The 26,001-nt window shown below is 45.0% G+C and overlaps 1 protein-coding gene and 1 non-coding gene across 2 annotated transcripts in view; both read right to left on the reverse strand.

The window, feature by feature from the left end:
- The window catches only part of SVOP (SV2 related protein), a gene marked incomplete at its 5' end in the record, with an annotated part of 105,011 nt that overhangs the window by 12,892 nt on the left and 66,118 nt on the right, over nucleotides 1-26,001 (reverse strand). Inside the window, 5 exon segments of the mRNA NM_001133213.1 lie at nucleotides 10,499-10,575; nucleotides 13,536-13,609; nucleotides 15,101-15,229; nucleotides 17,058-17,183; nucleotides 21,521-21,584. Coding sequence (NP_001126685.1) covers nucleotides 10,499-10,575; nucleotides 13,536-13,609; nucleotides 15,101-15,229; nucleotides 17,058-17,183; nucleotides 21,521-21,584 — 470 coding nt within the window.
- On the reverse strand, nucleotides 2,762-2,868 carry LOC112135903 (U6 spliceosomal RNA). Its single transcript, XR_002917136.2, has one exon. It is a non-coding gene; the product is annotated as a U6 spliceosomal RNA (small nuclear RNA).

Here is a 26,001-nt window from a genome sequence, read left to right on the forward strand (position 1 = left end):
TATACAGCAATAGATAACTAATACATGGTTATCACCTGTTCCTGTCCCTCACCATCTACCCTAACCTTTTTATTGAAAACGAATTGGAGTGGAACGCAATGGCCAAAGAGGTGATGGAAACAAGATCTCATTCCTGTTCCAGGCAGAGTTAATAAAGAAGGACGAATGCTACATTGCTCCCTTCCTGACCTTGCTTTACTCTCAAACTATGGGACTAATCTCCTAAAGATAGAGGTGAAATGGTCTGAAATGTGTCCCTCCAAAATTCATGTTGAAACCTAATCTCCATTGTGTTGGTATTAAGAGGTCGGGACTTTGGGGAAGTGATTAAGTCATGAAGGCTCTTCCGTCATGAATGGGATTAGTGTCTTCATTAAAGAGGTTGAAGGGAGCTCCCCAACCCTTATGCCATCTGAGGACACAGTGTTTGCTCCTTTTATCGTGTGAGGATGCCACAAGAAGATGCTGTTTATAAAGCAGAGAGCTCTCCCCAGACACTGAATCTACTGGCGCCTTGATCTTAGACTTCCCAGCCCCCAGGACTGACAGAAATAAATTTCTGATGTTTCTAAGTTACCCAGTCTAAGGTATTTTGTTATAGCAGTCCAAATTGATTCACACACCCTATCTGAACCAGCCATTTAACAGGCAAGACTCAGAGAAGGTGAGTGTCCCCCAAAGTTGCTCCACCTACACTTTCCCCATCTCAGTTGTGGCATCTCCATCCTTCCAGTTGCTCAGGCAGAAAGCCCTGGAGGCATCCTTGACTATTCTCTTTTATTATACCCTATGGCCAACCCATCAGCTGTTCAACCTTCAAAATATATTAGAATAGGATTGGCCACATCTCATCACTGCTGAGACAGAGCAGGGACCCTGTCTCAGGAGGCTTCTGCCCGCCGCCCCCAAACATGGAAATAAAGGAAAATCTTGAGTCACTTCAGGAGAAATACCAGGCACCTAGCTAGCCTTGAGAAGTAACTGAAGAACTTAATATACAAGAAGGTAAAAATACCTTAAAATAATAGCCACCCAAGGAGGTTAGAGCCACAGGATGTTTGGCTCCCTATAGAAACTAAAGATAACATCTTAACATATGTCCCTGAGTTGGTTTCAGAAACCCAGAATCCACCAGATGGAAAATGCTGACTACCATTGAGTAGACCTCAGATAAGGGAGAACTGAGGACCCAACTCTGACCACCGCCCTTGATTATAAATCTTTTCCTGAGGGGCCTAGAGAGAGTCATGCCCACAGGCCAAACCTTAACACTCCTTCCTGCTGACCTCAAGTTTTTGAAAAAGCCTCCCTTTTTTTTTTTTTTTTTTTTTTTTTTTTACCAATTACAAATCAAAGAATCTCTAAATCCACCTGTAAGGCCCCCTGATCTTCAAGGTATCCCAATTTCAGGGTCCAAACCAAGGTATAGTTTCCATGGATTGACCTATGATTTTGCCTGTAACTTCTACTTTCCTAAAATGTACCCCTGCCTTTAAAAACCTTTGCTTATAAGCCATCCAGGAGGTTGGATCTTCAGTGTAAACTGTCTGTTTCTCCTTGCTTGGCACCCTGCAAATAAACACTGTCCTTTCTTTCACTGCAGACTTCAGTGTAGATGTTTGGCTTTACCGTGCTGGGTGAGGTTCGGTTCAGTAACACTGCTGCCATCTTGGTCTGAGCCATCATCAACCACCCTCTCTCATCTGGATTACCAAAATAACCTTCCAACTAGTCTACCTGCTTCTATGCTTGTACTCACTTTCTCCCCTGACCTCTCCACCCAGCCATGGTCTATTTCCAACACGTCAGTCAAAGGGATCCTTTTTAAACCTAGGTCAAATCACTGTCATTCCTTTGCTTAAAACTCTGCAATGACCTCCCATGACACACAGAGTAAAAGCCGAAGTCCTTCAAAAATCTCTAAGGCCCTATATTATCTGGCACTCAACACAACCTTGATCCTATCTTCTACTTGTTCTTCTGTTGCTCCACTCACTCTACTCCAGCACACTGGTTTCCTTGCTCTTCCTTCGGCAAGTAAGGCATGAGCCTGCCTCAGGATCTTTGCACTGGCTGCTTTCTCTTCCTGGATTGCCCTTTATCCCTCCCCATGATGAATTTCCTCACTTCCTTCAAGTCTTTCTTTGAATTTCACCTTCTCATTGAGGCCACACTGACCATCCTATTTAAAACTTAACTCTAACCACTGCCCCTTTCTCTGCCCTACATCCTACATTCCTGACCTTTTTTTTTTTTTTTTTTTTTGAGACAGGGTCTCACTTTGTCATCCAGGCTGGAGTGCAGTGGCACAATCACTGCTCACTGCAGCCTTGAACTCTTGGGCTCAAGCAATCTTCCCACCTTAGCCTCCCGAATAGCTGGGACCACAGGCACACACCACCAGGCCCAGCTAATTATTGTATTCTTTGTAGAGATGGGGATTTGCCACATTGCCCAGGTTGGTCTCAAACTCCTAGTCTCAAGCAATCCTCCCTCCTCGGCCTCCCAGTTGCTGGTATTACAGGTGTGAGCCAACACACCTGAGCTTGTTGCCATCTTTATATTCATGAGTACCCAATGTTTAGCTCCCACTTATAAGTAAGAACATGTCATATTTGGTTTTCTGTTCTTGTGTTAATTTGCTTAGGGTAATGGCCTCCAGCTGCCTCCATGCTGCTGCAAAGCATATTATTTTGTTCTTTTTTACGGCTATGTAGTATTTCATGGTGTACAGGTACCATATTTTCTTAATCCAATCCATAAAAATATGGAATGCTTCACGAATTTGCATGCAATCGTCGTGCAGGGTCCATGCTAATTTTCTCTGTATTGTTCTAATTTTAGTATATGTGCTGCTGAAGTAAGCACGTGTGAAAGACTTTGAAATGGGCAAAAATGTCTTGTAGTCATACCTTTATAGGTTATCTTCACCTGTCATTGTCTTTGAGCTATGTTGTAGAAAAATGATAGTAATGTAAATGATTCTAGTATTAATACGTAGAAATGCAAATAGTGTCTGGTGGTGATGCAATTGACTGCCCTATACATATTGACCAGTTTTGCCTCTAATTGTAAATTCATTTCAGCATTTCTGATTGCATGTATATGTGTTTGCTTTGACTTCTCCTTTGAACGAGTTGTACCCTCTTATTTGTGTTAGTAGACAATTCTCTTTGGGTCTCTGACATTTCTGCATGTTTTGAGTAGACCTGCTGACTACCTTTGTTCTGGACTATATTTTCAAGGATATTTGTTTAGCAAACAGCCTTGGAAGAAAGAGAATGTCTCCCCTTGGCTCAAAGAGTAGTTTGCTTATGGCTTTCGAAGATATAATGTCTCTCTCCAGAGCAAAGGACAGGCATGCTTACTGTCTAGTATAAAAGATTGGGGTTCCCTAAACTCAGGGATCTTCTCTTGTTACACAACTCAATACTTTTGTTGGTATTGCCTGCCCCTCTTCATGTTACCTTGGGGGATTGGGGGCTTGAGGAACTGGTGTAGGAAAATGCCGATACTCTGGCTACTGCAATTGCTATGAGTAATATGGTCCTTTGTCACTGACTCAGGAGTGTTGTGTCTTCTGCTAGCACCTGTGGGAACTGTGAAAGGCTAACTTGTCAGCTTGCAAATAGGTCAAACTCAGACTTTAAGTAATTCTTAACGGATTCATTTATTAATTAATGTGTTAATTGAAATCTGTCATGTATTAATTTTATATTTGTATGAGAGGCATGATTTTACCTTTTGTTTAAAATTTTTCCTTTAACTCATCTATCACCTTGTAATATACTGTATAACTTCTCATTATGCTATTGTCTCCCCTTCCCCCCAAATATAAGCCCACAGGGCAGAAATATTTGTCTTTTGTAATTAGAATTCACTGACGTATTCTAATGACAAAGACTCTCTCTCTTTTTTTTTTAATTTTTTTTTTGAGAGAGGCTCTCACTCTGTTGCCCAGGCTGGAGCAGGATTGTGCAGTGGCACAGTCTTCGCTCACTGCAACCCTCCATACCTGCAGGCTCAAGTGATCCTCCCGCTTCAGCCTTCTGAGTAGCTGGGACCACGGGCACAGCACGTCAGGCTACTTTTTTGTATTTTTTATAGAGATGGGGTCTTACCATGTTGCCCAGGCTGGTCTTGAATTCCTGAACTCAAGTGATTCACCCACCTCAGCCTCTCAAAGTGCTGGGATTAAAGGCATGAGCCACCATGCTCAGCTGACAAAAAACTCTTTTTTTTTTTGAGAGAGAGTCTCACACTATCGCCCAGGTTGGAGAGCAGTGGTGCTATCTTGGCTCACTGCAACCTCCGCCTCCTGGGTTCAAGCAATTCTCCTGCCTCGGCCTCCCAAGTAGCTGGGATTACAGGCACATGCCACCGTGCTTGGCTATTTTTTGTATTTTAGTAGAGATGGGTTTCACCATTTTGGCCAGGCTGGTCTCAAACTCCTGACCTCAAGTGGTCCACCTGCCTCGGTCTTCCAAAGTGCTGGGATTACAAGTGTGAGCCACCACGTGCAGCCAACCCCCACGCCCCCCTCCCCCCGCCACCCCCACCATTTTAACCAAACTTTTGTCAGGCTCCTCTGAATCTTTTTAAAAATTCATCCTCACCCTTGGGCTCTGTCTAGTTTTGACAAGATACTGCTGAATCAGTCTAGCGAAAATGCACACCTTTGATATTTTGGATCCAATTCCTCACCCCCCACCCTTGATATCTTATCACCCTGGCCTGTGATGGGCTTCAGGACACACCAACCCCCAAATATGGCACCTTGGCATTTTGAATATTTTAAGCCAAAATAATTGGAGAAACAGCATGTGGAGAAGGGGCCTCTGACCTTCCTTTGCCCCTCACCCCTGAAGCAGGTCATAAAACCCAGATGGATTTTCTGATTTTTTTTTTTTTTTTTTTGAGACAGAGTCTCACTCTGTCACCCAGGCTGGAATGCAGTGGTGCAATCTCATCTCACAACAAGCTCCACTTCTCAGGCTGAAGCGATCCTCCCAGTTCAGCCTCCCAAGTAGCTGGGACCACAGATGCACGCCACCACGCTTGGCTCAGTTTTTGCAGTTTTGATAGAGACAGGGTTTCAACATATTGCCCAGGCTGGTCTCGAACTCCTGAGTTCAAGCAATCTGCCCACCTCAGCCTCTCAGAGTGCTGGGATTACAGGCATGAGCCACCGTGCCCGGCAATTTTATGACTTTATTTTGAAGCAGATCATAAAACCCTCAGGTGAGAGGTGCCCTGCCTATACCCAGAAAAAAAGAACATCCTTATCTCCAAAGACACAGGGACAGAAAAGAATTTGAACAGGGCTTGCTGACTTTCCCCCAGTTTGTTACCATTAGGTCACACTCTTCGTCCTGTCATATATCTCTACGACTCTCCACTGTTCATCAAATCTAGCACAAAAATACTCAGGCTTAACCATTTCTCCAGGTCTTCCTTTCCTTATGAAGGCTCCTATGCCACATCAAACTTAGATGAAATACGTTCATATGCTTTTCTTAATCTGTCTTTTGTTATAGGGGCCTCAGTCATAAAACCAGGATGAATAGAAGGAAAGATATGCTTCCTCCCCTATACTTACCTTCAGCAATAGTACTTTTTAAATATTTATTTATTTATTTATTTATTTATATTTTTAGAGACAGGGCCTGGCTCTGTTGCCCAGGCTGGAATGCAATGGTGTGATCACAGCTCACTGCAGCTCTGACTTCCCCAGGCCCAGATGATCCTCCTGCCTCAGCCTCCTGAGTAGCTGGGACCACAGGCATGCGAATTTTTTCTACATTTTGTAGAAATGGGGTCTCACTATGTTGCCCAGGCTGGTCTGGAACTCCTGAGCATAAGCAATCCTCCCACTTCTGCCTCCCAAGGTGCTGGGATTACGAGTGTGAGCCTGGCCCAGCAATAATCCTATCAAGTCGGTTTAACCAGAAACCATCTTATCCTTGACATTTCCTCTTAGTAATTTTCCATCCACTGACTCCCCCACCCTGCTCCCTGGCTATAAATCCCCACTTTGAATACTTGCATATACAGAAAGGAGCCCAGTTCTATACTGAGGTCTCTCTCCTCCTATTGCAATTGTTACTAAATGAAATTTTCCTTCACTGCTTTCACTTCTGTCCAGCTCTGGCTTTCTTGGACACTGACACATAGACCAGTATCTGGCATGTAGAAAATACATACTAAGTAAATGACTTGCCCAAAGTGACACAGGTACTTGGTGCTGGAACCCAGGTCTCCTAATTTCCAGCTGTGGGCTTGTTCTACAGTTTTACTTTCCCACCCAGGTATAAGAGAGAGCTTTTCAACAGGGGTTGGCAAACTCTGACCGAATCTGGTCCTTTGCCTGTTTTTTGCCCGACCTATGTGCTAAAAATGTTTTTTTCAAATGATTTTTAGAAATTAAAAGAAGAAGAAATGATGAGGCATAAAAATGACCCAAAATTCAAATTTGCATGGAAACACAAGCAATGCTTGTTCATTTATATTGTTAAAAGAAAGACCTTGGACAAATTAAATGTAACAGAGTTTAATTGAACAAACAGTAAATCGTGAATCAGGCAGTCCCCAAGCCAGAATAGGGTCAGAGACAGACTGGTACTGCCAAGTGTTTAAAGGTTTATGGACAGAAACAGGAAAGTAACAGAAAATGGAAGTGAGATACAGAAATTGCTGGACTGGTTACAGCTCAGTGTTTGCCTTATTTGAATAGAGTTTGAACAGTTGATTGCTTTTTTTTTTTAGAGAGAATCTTGTTGTGTTGCCCAGGCTGGAGTGCAGTGGCGCCATCTCGGCTCACTGCAGCCTCGGCCTCCCCAGTTCAAGCAATTCTGCCTCAGCTTCCTGAGTAGCTGGGATTATAGGCATGTGCCACCACACTCAGCTAATTTTTGTATTTTTAGTAGAGATGGGTTTCGCCATGTTGGCCAGGCTGGTCCTGAACTCCTGACCTCAGGTGATCCTCCCACCTCGGCTTCCAAAGTCCTGGGATTACAGGCATGAGCCACTACGCCTGGCCAGTTGACTGCTTTTGAGTGGCGGAAATCAGAGATTGGCACAAGAGTAGATTACAGTCTGTTCACACATCCAGTTAGGTTACAGTTCATACAGCTCACTATGTATGGAGAAACCTTTAGGCTGAACTTAAAATATGCAAGGAGGCAGCTTTAGGCTGGACTTAATTTAACAGTATGCCATCCACCGTTGTCCTGCTACAAACAACAGAGTTATGTGGCCTGCAAATCCTAAAATATTTACTACCTGACCTTTTATAGAAAAAGGTTGCTAACCCCTGTTTTACGACATTCCCCTGAATCCTTAGTTTAAGCATTAGGATGCTTAGCTTAAGCATTCTACTCTTAGGAGAGGCAATCTGTGCTCAATCAATACCAAACCCTGTGATTGACTCTACAATCGAAGCTCATCAGCAGAGCATTTAACACAGACTCTCCCACACCCCCGCAGTGAGATGGGACTCCACTACCTCACTCAATCCTTATACCAATAAACAAAACTATTAACTATGATTATAGAGGCCTAATATAAAAGATAATTGGGCAAACCCCAAACACAAGCAGGAACTTGATTCTTTTTATCCTCTAACCTGAGTTCAATGCTGAGAAGTTAGTGTTATCTTAAAAGTCAGAATGGCTTAAAAGCACAGGCATAAAAAAGCATACAGACTTTTTTGCATTTGTTTCTTTTTGTCCAGAGGTTCCCACCTCCAGCTGCACAATAGAATCACCTGGGGAGCTTTTAAAACTCACGAATGCTTGGGCTCCACCTGCCCTCCCAAGTCCTGATTAAATGGGTCTGGGCACTATTTAAAAGCTTCCCGGCTGGGCATGGTGGCTCACGCCTGTAATCCCAGCACCTCGGGAGGCCGAGGTGGGTGGATCACGAGGTCAAGAGATCGAGACCATACTGGCCAACATGGTGAAACCCCGTCTCTACTAAAAATACAAAAAATTAGCTGGGCGTGGTGGCAGGTGCCTGTAGTCCCAGCTACTCGGGAGGCTGAGGCAGGAGAATCACTTGAACCTGGGAGGCAGAGCTTGCAGTGAGCCGAGATTGCGCCACTGCACTCCAGCCTGGCGACTGAGCGAGACTCCGTCTCAACAAAAAAAAAAAAAAGCTTCCCGGGTGAGTCTGTTACGTGGCCGTGGTGGAGAGCCAACTTGGTCCTCAAACTTAATGCGCACATTAGAATTATTGCACAGGATCATATCCATAAAGCTCTGAGTACTATACTTCGTGAGGGCTCTTTAGGGGATTTGCGATGATAATTTTATTTATTTATTTTTATTTTTTTTACACACACAGAGTCTTGCTCTCACCCAGGCTGGATTGCCGAGGCACAATCACGGCTCACGGCAGCCTGGAACTCTCGGGCTCAGGCAATCCTTCTGCCTCAGACTCCCAACTAGTAGCTAGGACTACAGGCACACACCACCACGCCCAGGTAATTTTTTAAATTTTTTGTAGAGACAAGGTCCAGGCTGTTCTTGAACTCCTGGCCTCAAGTGATCCTCCTGCCTCTGCCTCCCAAACCGCTAGGATTATGGGTGTGAGACACCATACCCAGCCATAATTTTAACCTATATTAAATTTTCACCTTAAAATACTATTAGGCCCAGGAGGTCAAGGCTGCAGTGAGCTATGATCATACCACTGCTCTCCAGCCTGGGTAACAGAGCAAGACCCTGTCTCAAAAAAAAGAAAAAGAAATGCTATTAGAAAAAATTAACTGAGAGGCCATTAGTCTGAGACAGCTCCAGTGTTGTGGGGTCCTAGGTGAGCAAACTGAAATCAGCTAAGAGTAACTTAACTGCAAACCAAAAATGAAATCCTAAGCTCCCAATCTACTGAACGAATCCCTTCTTGGCCAAGGGGACCCCAGAGAAATCTGAAAAACTGAATTCTGGCCATGATGGGAAGGAGGTTCAGACATACCTCCTTCTTATACCCCCTTCCTCTTGGAGTTTAGGCACAACTGACCAGCATTAACATTAAAACAAAGATCGTTAAGACCGACAAAACAGACTCTTCGTGGCAATCAGATACCAAATTCCAACTTGACTCTAGTAGAACATCACTCAACAGATAGCAGACCCTGAAGGAAATCAAAATATTTTACTCCCAAATATAATTCTTTTTTTTTCGTTTTTGAAATGGAATCTCATTCTGTTGCCTAGGCTGGAGTGCGGTGGTGCAATCTCTGCTCACTGCAACCTCCACCTCCTAAGTCCAAGCGATTCTCCTGCCTCAGCCTCCTGAGTAGCTGGGATTACAAGCACATACCACCACAACGAGCTAATTTTTGTACTTATAGTGTAGATGGGGTTTTGTCATGTTGGCCAGGCTGGTCTCTAACTCCTGGCCTCAGCCTACCTGCCTCGGCCTCCTAAAGTGCTGGGATTACAGGCACGAGCCACCACGCCTGGCCTGCAACTTTTCAGCCTCTTTTCTATGAATAAATAAATAAATAAGTAAATTTAACTAACATGCTATTTCTTTTTGCACCTGTAGTCCTAGCTACTTTGGGGGCTGAAGTAGGAGGATCTCTAGAGCCCAGGAGGTGGAGGCTACAGTGAGCCATGATTGTGCCACTGTACTCCACCCTGAGTGAAAGAATGAGACCTTGTCTCAAAAATAATAATAATAATAATAATAATAATAGGCCAGGCGCAGTGGCTCACACCTGTAATCCCAGCACTTTGGAAATCCAAGGCAGTCAGATCATCTGAGGTCAGGAGTTTGGGACCTGCCTGGCCAACACTGCAAAATCCCATATCTACTAAAAAAATACAAAAATTAGCCAGACATGGTGGTGCCACCTGTAATCACAGCTACTTGGGAGGCTGAGGCAGGAGGATCGCTTGAACCCAGGAAGTGGAGGCTGCAGTGAGCCCAGATCAAGCCACTGCACTCCAGCCTGGGCAACAGAGCAAGACTCCATCAAAAATAAAAAATAAAATAATAATAATAATAAATTAAATAATAATAATTTTAAAAAGGAAGATTCACAGCAAACCATGTGAAGGGACCTAGTTTATCTGAGCTGGCTGACAAGAAAATCTGCTCTGTTTTAATCCAATAAGGGAAGTCACTTTGAAACAACCCACCTGCTTTTTGTTCCGTGTTTCTGTTTTATTCAGCTCTTTTCTACTGATTCATAAATCGCTGTCCGCTCAGATAAACTCTTCAAAATTGCCTCTGTTTTTCTTTAATGTGCCTTGGTTTATCTTTTAACAGTGCGAACTTCAGAGCCCAAACCCTGACATAAGATGTGGCTCCTCTAAGATTAGCTCCATCGCGACAAGACTGTCCAGGTTTCTACAGAGTGTCTGGGAAACCACAGAAGTAGTGCAAGGCCAAGTCCCTTAAGGGCAGAGCCTGGAGTGGGAGTGTGTGCATGACTGTGTATGTGCCTAGGGTGTGGGAGTAGTTAGCTGGCAAAGACAACCAAGATACTCACTGCCGCAGACATCTCCTGCCTGGAAGAGTTCTGTGGTGAGTAGAACTAACCCGTAGTAAGAGAATGCATTGGAAAACCTGCCAGGAGAAAGCAAGAAAGGTAAAGAAATGATCAGAGGAACACGAGTCCCCTTTCCCTACCCCCTTGGGAAGGGCCAATGTCTACAGCAGCAGGGACCAGTCTTTGGGCTGCACTGGGATATTGGGGGCTTTACTGGGGACCTTGAGCAAGAAGATGGTAGGTAAAAAAGCATCACGATATGATCAAAGGGAAGTGATCCTGTGTCCTTTGAAAGACCAAGAACTGTCAGAGGCATTTGAGCCAGAGCACCTCCATCTTGAATAGGGGTTGGGTAAATGAAGGCTGAGACCTACTGGGCTGCATTCTCAGATGGTTAGGCATTTTAAGTCACAGGATAAGATAGGAGGTCGGCCAAGATACAGATCATAAAGACCTTGCTGATAAAGCAGGTTGCAGTAAAGAAGCCAGCTGTGAACCCACCAAAACCAAGATGGCGATGAGAGTGACCTCTGGTCGTCCTCACTGCTACACTCCCACCAGTGCCGTTACAGTTTACAAATGCCATGGCAACTTCAGGAAGTAACCCTATATGGTCTAAAAAGGGAAGGCATGAATAATCCACCTCTTGTTTAGCATATCACCAAGAAATAACCATAAAAATGGGCAACCAGGAGCCGTCGGGGCTGATCTGCCTATGGAGCAGCCATTCTTTTATTCCTTTACTTTCTTAATAACTTGCTTTCACATTACTCTGTGGACTGGTCTTGAATTATTTCTTGCATGAAATCCAAAAACCTTCTCTTGGGGTCTGAATTGGGATACCTTTCTGGTAACAGAACTATACTATACCAGAGACACAACACCTCCAAGGCTGTCTACCCAACTGGCAATAGGGGAAAAATGGGACCAATCTCTGGAAGAAAACAGTCCCATTAACATCTTTTAGGGCTCTGGGTCAAGTGCTTCCACTTGGACATGTGATTTTCGAATTTCAGAGCAGAATGACACCATTTATTAATTCCTGGCTGACCCAGGAACTAGAATACTCAAGTTTGCAAGACCGGAACATTCTCATCCAGTAGAATAGTTATATGAAAACTCAGTCATAATCAGAAGCCAGTGATTCATTTCCTTGGGTTACAATGTGTGCAAGCAAATGTAGTGGGTTTCATAATGCACTAAAATTAGTCTCTAATTAATTGCTTCAGTATTCAAGGAGCGTTGGCCCAACAAAATTACATGTACTCAAAGGTGGGTATTCTCAACTCTGACCCCCCACCATCCTTTTAAAAAATTCTGCAGGCTCGCTGAGTTGATTGAGCTCTCAGGAATTCAGGGCAGAGCTAGAGCCTGTTCTGTATATTATCAAAGCTTTTTTCTCCTCTTCCCTGTAATTGACCACCTTGGGGACACTTCCCTGTTAATTAGCACCTTTGCTAAATGGTGAATAGAAAAATGAGAACTGGTTAAAAAAGAACATAAAGCCTTAAGCCAGGCCAATTTTGTTCACTGTTAATGCTGTGTACATGAATTGGTGCAAAGAGACTTGAAAGATGACTGCAGCTCCAATTCATTGTGGAGTTCAAGGTTATTACACTCTCCAAATACCACCCCCAACCCACACCTTCTGTCTCCAGCTCCCTTCCATGGGTGTTATTTAAGAAAAGGTCCAACAGGATCAGAACTGGAACTTAAAAGGATGCCCATGTTGACCATATCAGTGGTTCCCAAAATACGTGCCACATGCCACCCCTGTGGTACCCAAGGGGCAATATGGGCTACAGGGAAGACACTGACATAGTATAAATACACACACACACACACACGTATTTTTGACACAGTCTCACTCTGTTGCCCTGGCTGGAGTGCAGGGGTGCAATGTCGGCTCACTGCAGCTTCTGTCTCCTGGGTTCAAGCGGTTCTCATCCCCCAGCCTCCCAAGTAGCTGGGACTACAGGTGCCCACCACCACGCCCGGCTAATTTTTGTATTTTAGTAGAGATAGGATTTTGCCATGTTGCCCAGGCTGATCTCGAACTCCTGACCTCAGGTGATCCACCTGCCTCAGCCTCCCACAGTGCTGGGATTACCAGCCCACATAGCAGAAATATTTAATCGTATTGTGAAAGAAAAATTACCTTTTAAGTTTACTTTCAATCCTTTCAATCCTTTTAAATTATATCCCAGTCTCACTTATGTGCTAATGAGTCCTTAACACCTCCTCTCTCCCGTCTCTTTTTGTTTTGAGACAGGGTCTCACTCTGTTGCTTAGGCTGGAGTACAGTGGCATGATCACAGCTCATTGCAGCCTCAACCTCCTGGGCTCAAGTGATCCTCCCACCTCAGCCTCCCGAGTAGCTGGGACCACAGGTGCATGCCTCCACACCCAGCTAACTTAAACATTTTTTTGTAGAGACAGGGTTTTACCATGTTGCCCAGGCTGGTCTCAAACTGCTGGCCTCAAGAGATCTTCCCACCTCGGCCTTACCAAAGTGTTGGGATTATGGGCATGAGCCACCATGCCCAGCCAGCCTTCTTATCTCTTAAATACAGAGGCTCACTGCCTCTGCAAACCATCCGTCTAGTTACTTTTGCTGGTATTTCTCTTTAAGACTGCCTTCTATCTGTGACTTGCAATTAAGGTGTTTTCTTTTAAAGTAGAGTTATAAGCCTGGTTCAGTGGCTTACAACTGTAATCCCAGAATTTGGGGAGGCTGAGGAGGGAGGATTGCTGGAGTTCAGGAGTTCAAGGCTGCAGTAAGCTAGGAGAGCGCCACTGCACTCCAGCCTGCAAGGTGATTAAAAGCAGTCAAGTTAAAGAAAAAGATTAAGGAAATAATAGTACGTACAGATGATAACCTGGATATGATGGAAATCAGGAGGATGATATTAAAACTACTGAAATTTGCAAATGCTGCCTGAAATCAAAGTGCTATCTGTCCATTGCATTAAAACAAAACCCAAAACAGGGCACAGGGAGTGGAAAGGGGTCAAAGTGGTCAACAAACAGCTCTTACCATATAAACCACAGCAACAAAGTTGTCCATCTAAAATGGGGCGTGAAAAGGTCCCTCATTTTGCCTCGGTCTTCCTGTTTCAAAACAAGGACATAGTATTTATTCTCTCCCCTACAGATGCATGGGAGATGGGCTGGTGGCCTGAGACTAGTGCACACCCAGGCTGGGAGGGAGGTTTCTAGTAAGTAGGACACTGGAGCTCTGAGAACCCAGGTCTCGAATCTATAGGACGCAGCCTCCCAGCCCCTCCAGCCAGAACCCAGCCATGTCCAAGGGCATGATCCCCACAGGATGGATCTCACGCCCTCCAACCTGGAAACCTGGACTTAGGAAGCAGATCCCTCCTTCCTGGCCCCTCAGACCTCAGCACAGATCCAAGGACCCAGCGAGCAGAAAACCAGTCCAAAGCATGTCCAGCCATTTCACACACACACATGCGCCTTCCCCAGTTCTAGGTCTAGGTGGCAACAGTTAATGTGCTGAGAAATTAATTCACCAAAGGCCAATTTACCAAAAGATTGATTAGCTAAATGACCGATTGGCCAATTTTACATAATTTACAAATTTATCAGACTTTGCTTTATGACGTTCTTTAAAAAATATATGCTATGGCCAGTGTGGTGGTTTGTGCCTGTAATCCCAGCACTTTGGGAGGCCGGGGCAGGTTGATCACTTGAAGCCAGGAGTTCGAGACCAGCCTGGCCTTCCCTCATCCATGGAAGGGATCTCTCCCCAAAGGCAACCAAATAGGCTTCTGCACCTCTTGAAGAATCCCTCCTGCTCTGCCCCTGTAGATTTGGGGCAGGTCCCCTGGACTCTACATTGTCAGACCAAACACCTCCTTCCAACCTGGTGAAATGCCATTCAGTTCTTCTTGCATAATATAAAAAGAATCAGAAATATAACTTTATTTTAAAAGGTAATTTCTTCATAGGATCTGATATCTGCTTAAGGTATTTGTCATGTTTCTCCAATCTGCTTGGATGGTTCTTGAGGGCAGGGACTGCAGCCTTAAATCCGAATCTTTTCTCCCCATGTGTGCAATGCTGGTGCCTACATACAGCAGGTGCTCATTAAGTTTCACCGTGGTGGACTCCCTGATGGTGTTACCAGTGGAGTGAGGCACGATTCATTAAGAACATCTACACAGGGTGTGGTTTGATCCCCTAGATCTAAGCACACTCCTTCCTAATGTGGTTTTATTGCACAGCTTTTGCCCATCAATCTCATTGGCTAGTCAGACTTCATCTGTGCTGAAAGGTGAAACCAAAGCAGGAGTAGTTACAGCACCCATTAGCAGATGTTACATTTCTCTAATCACTGGTGAAATTCTCCAGGAAGCCTTTTTAGAACTTGGCAGTGAAAATACAGATTGGAGTTGCCAAATTACCCTTGTAGGTCCTGTCTACTGGGCCCTCATCTGCTCCATGTGCACGCACACACCCCACCTTGGGTACACCCACCCACGCGTGTCTACGCATGCATGCTCTACTCCATATGCACACACACACCCCTGCATGCACCCCAATACGCACATTGCAGAGTCTATTGGTCCAGGCACTGACCTGTCTGGAGATGATGAGTTTCCCCAGCGGCATGGGAGCTCCGTTTTCCGTTGCTATCCTCTTTAAGGTGGCAATTGCCTTTTCCTGGTTCCCTGACAGCACATCATACCTTGCACTTTCCGGCAGCCACTGGGATGGGGGAGACAGGAGACCCAGGTGTGGCTGGTTAGGGTGGAACAGAGCACTCCCTTCTAGCCACACACTGTTGTGTGTGGGGCCTTTAAGAGTGGGGGCTCTGGAGCCAGAGACCTGACTTCAAATCCTGGCCCCGTCATTTATTACGTTGGTTGTGTGACCCTGTACAATTACTTGACTTCTCTGTGCTTTCATTTCCTTCTCCATAAAATGTGAATGATAAGAGATCCTACCTCTTAGGGCTCTTAAGAGGATTAAACAGGATAATCCAGGCAAGGTGCCTAGTGCAGTGCCTGGTATGGGTTAATGCAGTTATTATTATTGTCACGGTTGCTATTACTATTATTTGGGGCTGCTTTCAGAGTTCCAGGTGAGGGCTGAATTAAATTAAGATCACTATCAGAAATCTCACCCCCATCTTTCAAGGAATTACACCTCACCTGTATTCAGCATCATCTTGCAAACTCAGTTCAAGAGAAAGAAAGAAATCAGAAAGATTTTTAGGCCAATGGAAGTCCCAACCCCAAATGACTACATAATACATTTCTGTAAAAATGGAGCAACAGCTGTTTGAAACAGCAAGTACACTGGAGAAAAGACTAGGAGTTAGAAGATCTGATTTAGAGTTCTTTTGTCTATTTGCTGTAGGCCCTTTAGCAAGTCAATTAGCCCTTCTGGGCTTCAGTTTTCTCATCAATAAGAAGAGGATATAGCAGAGAGTGCAAATGCCCACCAACATTCTGCTTCCTTTTTCATAGTGCAAAGTTGTCCTTAGATGTGGCTGCCCAGATAGGGGCTATATTTCCCAGCTCCCCTTGCATCTAGGTGGGACCATGTGACTTGCATTCACCAATGGCATATGAGCAGACTATTCCTGGCCAAGGTATTTAAGAAGTGACTGTGTGGTCTCCGCTTGCGTTTTGCAAGTCTGTTGTCTGTATGTAGAAGACTTCAAAGCCCTAGAGGATGGCAGAGCCACCAGCTCGACAAAAACTGGGCCCAGAATTCCACTTGCCAACCAGAAAAGTCATTCTGAACTATTGTGTTAGTGAGAGAGAAGCTCCTATCGTGCTAGGTTACTGAACTTGTGGGCTTTATTTGTTTCAGCAGCAGGTATCATCCTGACTAATATAGGGGTTCATTATAGTCCTGTGATTATTGGGAGAAATAAATATGATAGTGCATGGAGCACAGAGCCTGCCACACAGTTAAGCTTAATAATTATTATACTTATTGTCATTACCAGGAATTTTTGTGGTATTTACCGTACATGAGAACTACCCATCTCTAGGCTTATTTTAGTGTCTACTGGCTGTAAAGTGTTTCATGCATGTGCCTATGAAATGATGAGTATGTGGCAAGAGCTCAGTAGAGGGTGTGGTTTATGCACAGATGAGATGAAGAGATCATTTAAACTCCTGGAGCCAGCCATGCCTGAAGTCTGACTGAATCCTCTGAAATGTATTTATCCCTCTCTTTTACTCAAGCCATTTTGAATTGGGTTTCTGTCACTTGCAACTTAAGAGTCTCAACTAGTGCAATACCATCACTTTAAGTGTAGATTTTGCAATGATGGGGCCAATGTATCCTCCCATCCCCAGTTACCTCCCCAGAAAACATCCCAGAAGTGTCTGTCTGGAGGAAATCTAAACCTCCATACTGGGGCTACCCCAGGCCACAGCTCCCTTGTCTCATTTCCTGATTTTAAAAAAATAATCTTAAAAGGTGGCTTTGGTATCCTTCCCTATCCCCTCCCCACCAAAATAGAGTGGACAGTAAGATGTCAGATAGCAAAAGCCGAAATCTCTTAAAGGATACCTACGAAACACAGCACGGCAAAGAGGAGGAGCGGGACAGCCGAGAGGATGAGCAGCCAACGCCAGCCCAGGCTGGGCATCACGAACACAGCCAGGACGACCTCGAACACTGTCCCGATGGCCCAGAATACCTGGCACAGGAGAATCAGGGTCAGTGGTGGGGGTAGCATGGTCCATACAGTGAGGAATTATGGGGGCGCTGTGGACAAGTGTATCTCTGTGGGTAAGGGGTGATTGGAGTCAGTAAGGTTAGAATAGCCACACTTTCCCTGTGGTCTATATGGTTGGGCCAGGGCTGCCATGTTGCCCAGCTCACAAGGGTACCATTATACACTGTATAATATTTGCATGGCACCCGCTGGAGCTGGGCAATGTGGCAGCTTTGGTTAAGGAGATCAATATGATCAATATTACGTGATGTCAAATTGGTAGTGAACACATTGCTTCTCTCTCTGTCTCTCTGTCTTTTTGTCTTGCTCTGTCGCCCAGGCTGGAGTATTGCTCTGTCGCCCAGGCTGGAGTAGTGTCCCGATCATGGCTCACTGAAGCCTCAACCTCCCAGGCTCAAGCAATCCTCCCACCTCAGCCTCCTGAGTGGCTGGAACTACAGGCACATGCCACCATGCCTGGCTAATTTTTTTGTACTTTTAGTAGAGGCAGGGTTTCACTATGTTTCCCAGGCCTCCTGGGCTCCTCGGCCTCCCAAAGCACTGGGATTACAGGCATGAGCCACCAGACCCAGCCTCAAATTTTTTATTACGGTAAAATACACATAACAAAATTTACCATCTTAACCATTTTTAAGTGTACAGTTCAGTGGTATTAAATACTTTCACGATATTGCACAAACATCACCACTCCCCTTCTCCAGAACTCAATTTGCAAACATGAAAGTCTGTACCCATTTTTTTTTTTTTTTTTTTTTTTTTTTTTTTTGAGACAGAGTCTTGCTCTGTCGCCCAGGCTGGAGTATAGTGGCACAATCTTGGCTCACTGCAACCTCTGCCTTGCGGATTCAAGCGATTCTCCTGCCTCAGCCTCCCGAGTAGCTGGGATTACAGGCACCCCCCTCAACCACACCCAGCTACTTTTTGTATTTTTAGTAGTGACGGGGTTTCACCATGTTGGCCAGGGTGGTCTTGAACTCCTGGCCTCACGGGATCCACCCCCGTCGGCCTCCCAAAGTGCTGGGATTACAGGCGTGAGCCACCACACCTGGCAAGAAATTCTGTACCCATTAAACAATAACTCTCCATTCCCCTCCATCCTCAGCCCTTGGCAACCACTATTCTACTTTTCGTCTCTATGAATTTGATTACTCTAGGTACTTCGTGTAAGTGGAATCATACAGTATTTGTCTTTTTGTGACTGGCTTATTTCCCTGAGCATAATGTCCTCAAGATTCATCTGCATTGTACCATATGTCAGAATGTCCTTCCTTTTTAAGGCTGAATAATATTCCAGTGAATGTATAGACCACAGCTTGTTTGTCCACGCATGTCTTGACAGACACTTGGGTTGCTTCCATGTCTTAGCTAGTGTGAATAACGCGGCTATGAACGTGGTTGTACAAAATGGACACATTGATTTTGCTCACTGACATCCATCTCCCTTGCCCAATGGCCCCAGAATTCCTTATCAGAATTGTCCCTTCTCGATGGGCTGAATATCTTCCGTTTGCCTGTCCAAGTCACTCTCCATCCTTTTCCACTTTTGTATGGGTTCCATCAACAGGCTCCCTGTCCTAGCGCTTCCCATTGGGTGCAGCCAGTGTGGAGCCCTGCAGGAGATGGAAGCGGGGGAGGAAGAAGAGACTGAAGCACGTACTCCCTTGGCTCCCTCCCTGCAGAGCAGTGGTGGCTGGCTGCATCCGTCAGCTGAGGGTCCTAGCTCCTGTCCAGCAGCCTTCATCATACAACTCTCTGGGCAGCTCATTAATCCCTCTCTTTCCCCTTCTGGCCTGGGGTGGTAACACTCTGGCAGGGACTTTATAAATAGTCCATTTATTTATTTATTTATTTAGTTGTTGTTACTTTTTTTTTGAGACGGAGTCTCACTCTGTTGCCCAGGCTGGAGTTCAGTGGTGCAATCTCGGCTCAGTGCAACCTCTGCCTCCCAGGCTCAAGCAATTATCGTGCCTCAGCCTCCTGAGTAGCTGGGATTACAGGTGTGTGCCACCACACCTGGCTAATTTTTTTGTAGAGATGGAGTTTTGCCATGTTGGCCAGGCTGGTCTCAAACTCCTGACCTCAAGCAATCTGCCCGCCTTGGCCTCCCAAAGTGCTGGGATTATAGGTGTGAGCCACTGTGCCCGGCCAATAGTCCCTTTATTAAACCATCTGCAGTGATCCTAATTTTAGAAGCTGTTTCCTACTGGGACCCTGACTCTACAAATACAGTCCATTCCAAAACCTGGCCTTCCAGCCTCCCCATTTGTTCTGGAGCCCCCAAGAACCTTCCAAAGTCCCCTTTTGCTTAAGTGAACCACAGTCCATTTCTGTTGCTGACAATCAGAAGTGACAGAAAAATGTCTAACAACAAATAATGCACTGATTAATAAGAATGGACACCAGTGGCCGGGCGCGGTGGCTCACGCCTGTAATCCCAGCACTTTGGGAGGCCGAGGTGGGTGGATCATGAGGTCAGGAGTTCAAGATCAGCCTGGCCAAGATGGTAAAACTTGTCTACTAAAAATACAAAAAAATTAGCCAGGCGTGGTGGTGGGTGCCTGTAATCCCAGCTACTCAGGAGGCCGAGGCAGAGAATTGCTTAAAACTGGGAGGCGGAGGATGCGGTGAGCCAAGATCGCGCCACTGCACTCCAGCCTGGGCAACAGAGAGAAACTCTGTCTCAAAAAAAAAAAAAAAAAAAAAAAGAATGGACACCAGTTATACAGGCCCATACCACCTGCACTGGGCCAAGATTTAATTCTTTAGTTGCTGAATCCTGGGAAGCCCTGAGAGAGGACAGAGTGTCAGGCAACGCAATGAAGGGCAGTCAGAGTTCAAGATCGCTGGTCTAGGTACATTTCCTTTTCTTCTTTTCTTCTTCTTCTTCTTCTTCTTCTTCTTCTTCTTCTTCTTCTTCTTCTTCTTCTTCTTCTTCTTCTTCTTCTTCTTCTTCTCCTCCTCCTCCTCCTCCTGCTCCTCCTCCTCCTCCTGCTCCTCCTCCTCCTCCTGCTCCTCCTCCTCCTCCTGCTCCTCCTCCTCCTCCTTCTTCTTCTCCCTTCCTCTTCTTCCTCTTCCTCTTCTTCTTCTTCTTTTTTTTTTTTTTGAGACAGAGTCTTGCTCTGTCGCCTAGGCTGGAGTACAGTGGCACGATCTCAGCTCACTGCAACCTCCACCTCCTGGGTTCAAGCAATTCTCCAGCCTCCCGACTAGCTGGTATTACAGCCCACCACCACACCTGACTAACTTTTTGTATTTTTTAGTAGAAATGGGGTTTCACCGTGTTGGCGAGGCTGGTCACGAACCCCTGACCTCAGGTGATCCAAACACCTCGGCCTCCCAAAGTACTGGGATTATGGGCATGGGCCACCCCGCCTGGCCTTTTTTTTTTTTTTAATAGATGGGGTCTTGCTCTGCCACTCAGGCTGGAGTGCAGTGATGTGATCACAGCTCACTGCAGCCTCAAACTCCTGGCTTCAAGTGATCCTCTTGCCTTGGCCTCCCAAAGTCCCAGATGCATTTCAATATTTAAACAACGGATTCATCCACATCAGTGTGGATCAGTGGAACATCACCCTAATTGGTAAGAAGCAGATGTAGTCAGAATGTTGGGCTGTGGGATCAATTCGATTAACATTGTCAGTGTGGTTAAAATGATTGGGGACATCAGAGTGGGTTCATAGTCATCACTGTTGGAATCAATGTCCAGCATGGGCAAATATACCATTCTGCCACTGTGTGGAGGGGGCCATTGGGCAGCTGCATGAGGCGGGGAGTCATGGAGCCATTGTATTTGCTCTGAGATCTTTCAGATCATGGTTAGAAAATGGGTCACGAGACCCTGGAAGAAAAACTTGAGAGGAACTAGCTGGACCATGAAAGTTTTAAGGCAGCCTATAGGCCACAGAAATGGTCAAGAATGGAAATTCTTGACCAAAGACAGGTGGCGGGTGATGATATGAGTGTGGGCCGGAGTTTGGTCTACTCACGCCACACCATTCAACACCAGCTCTCAGATACAAGCTACTTCCAGTTCAAGAAAAACATACCCTTCCATACCCTTGCCGACACTTTTTTTTTGAGGGATGATAGATTGAATGTTCTTGTCAATTGAAGAATTTGTCCTTATTGCAAAACGGGCATGTCAGAAATGATGTGACTGATCCTTTTATGTCTTTTCATATTGAGTCTGTAATATTTTTTTCTTAAACTCCCTTTTCCTTGACCTGTGGCTCAAGATATCTGAGAACCTCCTGCCGGAATCCACACGCTCTAGAGACCCAGGCCGCTCTCCTCCTTACCTCAATCAGCAAAATACATTTAGCTCTGGCTTTCATGGGAAGGAACTCGGCATACAGCGTCACCCTGGGAATGTAAAAGGGACAGAAAGGGAGTTAAGATCAGAACTGGGTGGGAAAATGGCTACCGTTTTCTGAATTTGCAGCCAACATTCCTCCAAGGGTGGTCAGTGAACCACTTACATCAGAATTTCCTGAGATGATGTTGGTTAAATATACAGATCTCTAGCTCCCTTCCTTCCTAGACCTTCAGAAACAGACTCCCAGGGATGAGGCCCTGGCATCGGCATTTTTATTTTATTGTATTTATTTATTTATTTATGAGTCTCACTCTGTCACCCAGGCTGAAGTGCAATCATAGCTCACGGCACAACCTTGAACTCATGGGCTCAAGTGATCCTCCTGCCTCAGCCTCCAGAGTAGCTAAGACAACAGGCATGCACCACCACTCCTGGCTAATTATTATTATTATGATTTGTAGAGATGTATGTTACCCAGGCTGGTCTCGAACTCCTGGCCTCAAGCGATCCTCCCACTTCAGCCTCCAAAAGCACTGGGAATACAGATGTGAGGCACCATGCCCGACCTCACCTGCATTTTTAACTCCCCAAGTGATTCTCAAATTTCCTAACTGCTGCCATTGAGCCCTATCCATAATCCAATAAGTCCAGGGAAAAATGTTTTCTTGGCAGGAACACCTCAACCTGAGCCCTTCTCAGCACACAATGTCAATCTGTCCCATCACTGGTGACATTAATTTTCATCACCTGATCAAGCTGGTGATGGAGATTACCAGCTTGGTAATCTGGTCTAACAGATTTCTCCACCCTAAGTTATAATTTTCCATTTGTGATTAAGAATATTTCCCCTTTGTGGGGAAGTATTCAGATTATACCAATATCCTGTTCCCCATAGAACCTCTACCCACCAGCTTTTAGCCATTGACTATCTCTATCTAAGTCATCTACCACTATGATGGTAACAAATGGTTGTTTTTGTTTGTTTTGTTTTTTGAGACAGGGTGTCAGCCTATCCCCAGGCTTGAGTGCATGGTGTGATCATGGCTCACTGTAGCTTCAACCCTCCAGGCTCAAGCCATCCTCTTACCAGCCTCCAAGACTACTGGTGCTAGGACTATAGGCACACACCACCACGCCTGGCCAATTTTTTTTTTTTTTTTATTGTGGAGATGAGGTCTCACTATGTTGTTCATGCTGGTCTCAAACTCCTGGGCTCAAGCAGTCCTCCTGCCTTGACTTCCCAAAGCGCTAGGATTACAGGCATGAGCCACTGTGCCCAGCCCCACAAATGGTATTTTTTATTTTTATCATTCCTTCTATATTTATTAGTTGACATTCAACTGTAAGAAAGAGATTTTCCTTCTTCCCTTCATCGTATCTGTCTATCCATTTAATCAGTATAGACTTGTGGAGTCCTATTTATACAGTGGGTTGAAGCCCATTACTATTTTGATGCTTAGAAGAGCTGTTTCCTCCTCCCCTTTGTCTATCTTATCTTCTATCTATCTATCTATCTATCTATCCATCTATCATCTATCTATCTATCTATCTATCCATTTAATCAGTAAGGACTAGAGGATTCCAATTTTATTCCATGAGTTGCAACCTGTTTTATTATTATTATTATTATTATTATTATTTTGAGACAGAGTCTTACTCTGTCACTCAGGCTGGAGTGCAGTGGCATTATCTTGGCTCACTGAAACCTCCACCTCCCGGGTTCAAGCAATTCTCCCACCTCAGCCTCCTGAGTAGCTGAGATTACAGGTGCCTGCCACCATGCCTGGCTAATTTTTGTATTTTTTGCTAGAGACGGGGTTTCACCATGTTGCCCAGGCTGGTCTCAAATTCCTGACCTCAAGTGATCTGCCTGCCTCAGCCTCCTAAAGTCCTGGAATTACAGGTGTGAGCCACCATGCCCAGCCTGCAACCTGTTATTATTTTGATGCTCAGACTGTCCCAGATCTGCCCAGTGGAAGCCCCTTCAAGCTGATTCCTATTGTCTTTTTGGCATGTCTCCATCATTCCTTGAGGTCCTCCCTATTTTCTAGCACAAGATATCCAGCTCATCTTATACTTCCTTTGCCCCAGCCCTGGAGTCTGTCATCACCTTTCTAAGAAGCCCTGGTTCCCTTTGGCAGAAGATGGTATTTAGAAACCAAGATCTCTGTGCTCAGTGTGCTCATTGCTCCTGGGGTGTCACTGCTGCTGGGCCTCTCGGTGGACATAGCTAAGAGATTATCTGTCTATCTATCTATCTCTATGTTACTTCTCTCCCTCTCTCTTCACACACTTACCATATCTATATCTATCTGTGTATATTTATTTAAAAATGAGTTCATACTGATACTTTCCATTTCAGGTCATCACCTTAGGGTTCATTCTAAACTTCCTCACTTCCATGTTGCAATTCCCTTCTCCAATAATGGGAAATCTGGTCTAATTATCCTCAATACGGCTATGTCTTTGCTCAATTTACTTGTTTGCTTAATGTAACCAGCGTCCCAACTGCACTGGCTGCCTCCTCTGTCTGCTGCTTCCACACTTTCCTCCTTTTCACTTCCTCAGACTTTGGGCACGCTGGACAGGGAAGGGAACTTTTAAATCAGCCCCTGCTCCCACCTACCCCATGCTGCCTTCAATTTTGCTAGAAAGAGGAGGCCTTCTTTTCTCTCATATCTCCCACCTAAGCCAGGCATCTGAGCTACTAAATGGCCTCATGTTACTCTCCTAGCTCCTCTTAAGGGGTGGGGGTTGGGGGATAAAGGGAAGTTAATTTCCTTTAACCCTGTGAAGGCAGATGGTGCTGGGGACACATTTAGATCTCCTAGGATCCCTTTACTAGGTCTGTGTGCCCACCTTGTGCTTCTGCTAATGGCTCATACCTGCAACCTTCTCTTAGAGATACTCTTGAGCAACTGAAGCTGCATCACCCCAGAGGTACCTGGGAGTTATGCCCATCTCCCCAGGGCAGGCTGCAGACTGGCATGTATGTGTATAAAAGGCCCACCCCCTGGCATTGGGGGAGGGGTGGGGGGTCAGATCCTGTGGAGCAATGAACACTCCCTCAGCTCCCTGTGTGCTCAGGTGAGTCCAGAAGAAACCACATCCTTGTGAACTTCTTCCCTGTATCTTTCTCTTAGCATCTTTCCCTCTTACAGCTTCCTCCCAAGAGCACTCTCAATAAATCACTTACAGAGGAATCTCTGCCCCCGGTTCTGTCTGCTTCTAAGCAACCCAATCAATGTGTTTCCTTACAGAGCATTTCACTTTTCAAAAGGTGGCCTCAGCAATACCACTGAGATTTAGACACAGTGCTATCATCAGTAAAAGTCCTTGTTAGGGTTCTGAGCAAAGACACCTCTATCCAAAGCAAGAAGAATTCTCAGGAGCCTCAGAAGAAAGGCTAGGGCTTCAGTAGTTCAGTGGGACTCTCTTTAGAGAAAAGCATGAAGAAAATGTTAATGCCAGCTAGTCTCACTTAATAGTGTAAGTATTTTAGTACATTCTCTCTTTCTGTCTTAGTCTCTCTTTTTCTCTCTGTATGAATCCCTAGCTGAGATCATACTCAAGAGTTTTGAATGCCTATTATCAATCTGATTTATAAATAAGCATTTCCATGCCATTCAATAGGCTCTTGCACACATCTATTCTATCACATGCATGAACCATACTATCCTTAATAATAGCAACCTTTTATTGAGTATCTACTATGTGCTTAACACTATTCTAGATGTTCTGCATGGATTCTCTCACCCAATAAGTATTGCAAGTCAATGGGGGTAAGTAATTACAATTCCCAATGTGCATGTATATGTGTGTGTGTGTGTGTGTGTGTGTGTGTGTGAGAGAGAGAGAGAGAGAGAGAGAGAGAGATGGTTTGGCTCTTGTCCCCACTCAAATCTCATGTTGAAATGTAATTCCCAATGTTGGGGGAGGGACCTGGTGGGAGGTAATTGGCTCATGGGGGTGGTTTTCCCGCTCGTAGTTCTCGTGATAATGAGTGAGTTTTCACGAGATCCAGTTGTTTAAAAGTGTGTAGCACTTCCCTCTTTGCTCTCTCTCTTCTGCTGCCATGTGAAGATGTGCTTGCTTCACCTTTGCCTTCCACCATGCTTGTAAGTTTCCTGATTTCTCCCCAGCCATACCTCCTGTACAGCCTGTGGAACTGTGAGTCAATTAAACCTCTTTTCTTTATAAAGTACCCAGTCTTAGATAGTTATTTACAGCACTGTGAGAGCGAACTACCACCATTTTCATATCTACATCTATCAACAATGGAGAAGTTGTTACTTGACCAGGATTGCACAACTAGTAAGTTAGTAAGCAGAAGAGCCAACATTTTAAACTAGGTTTTTCTATATCATGCAGCCTATGAATCACTTCCCTGTTGGGACAGTTTCACGGTTATAAACAACACTTCCTTAAACATCTTTAGGCTGAAGTCTTTGTCTTCGCATTGTT

This window comes from Pongo abelii, chromosome 10 (genome assembly GCF_028885655.2).
Source record: "Pongo abelii isolate AG06213 chromosome 10, NHGRI_mPonAbe1-v2.0_pri, whole genome shotgun sequence".
Classification (NCBI taxonomy): domain Eukaryota; kingdom Metazoa; phylum Chordata; class Mammalia; order Primates; family Hominidae; genus Pongo; species Pongo abelii.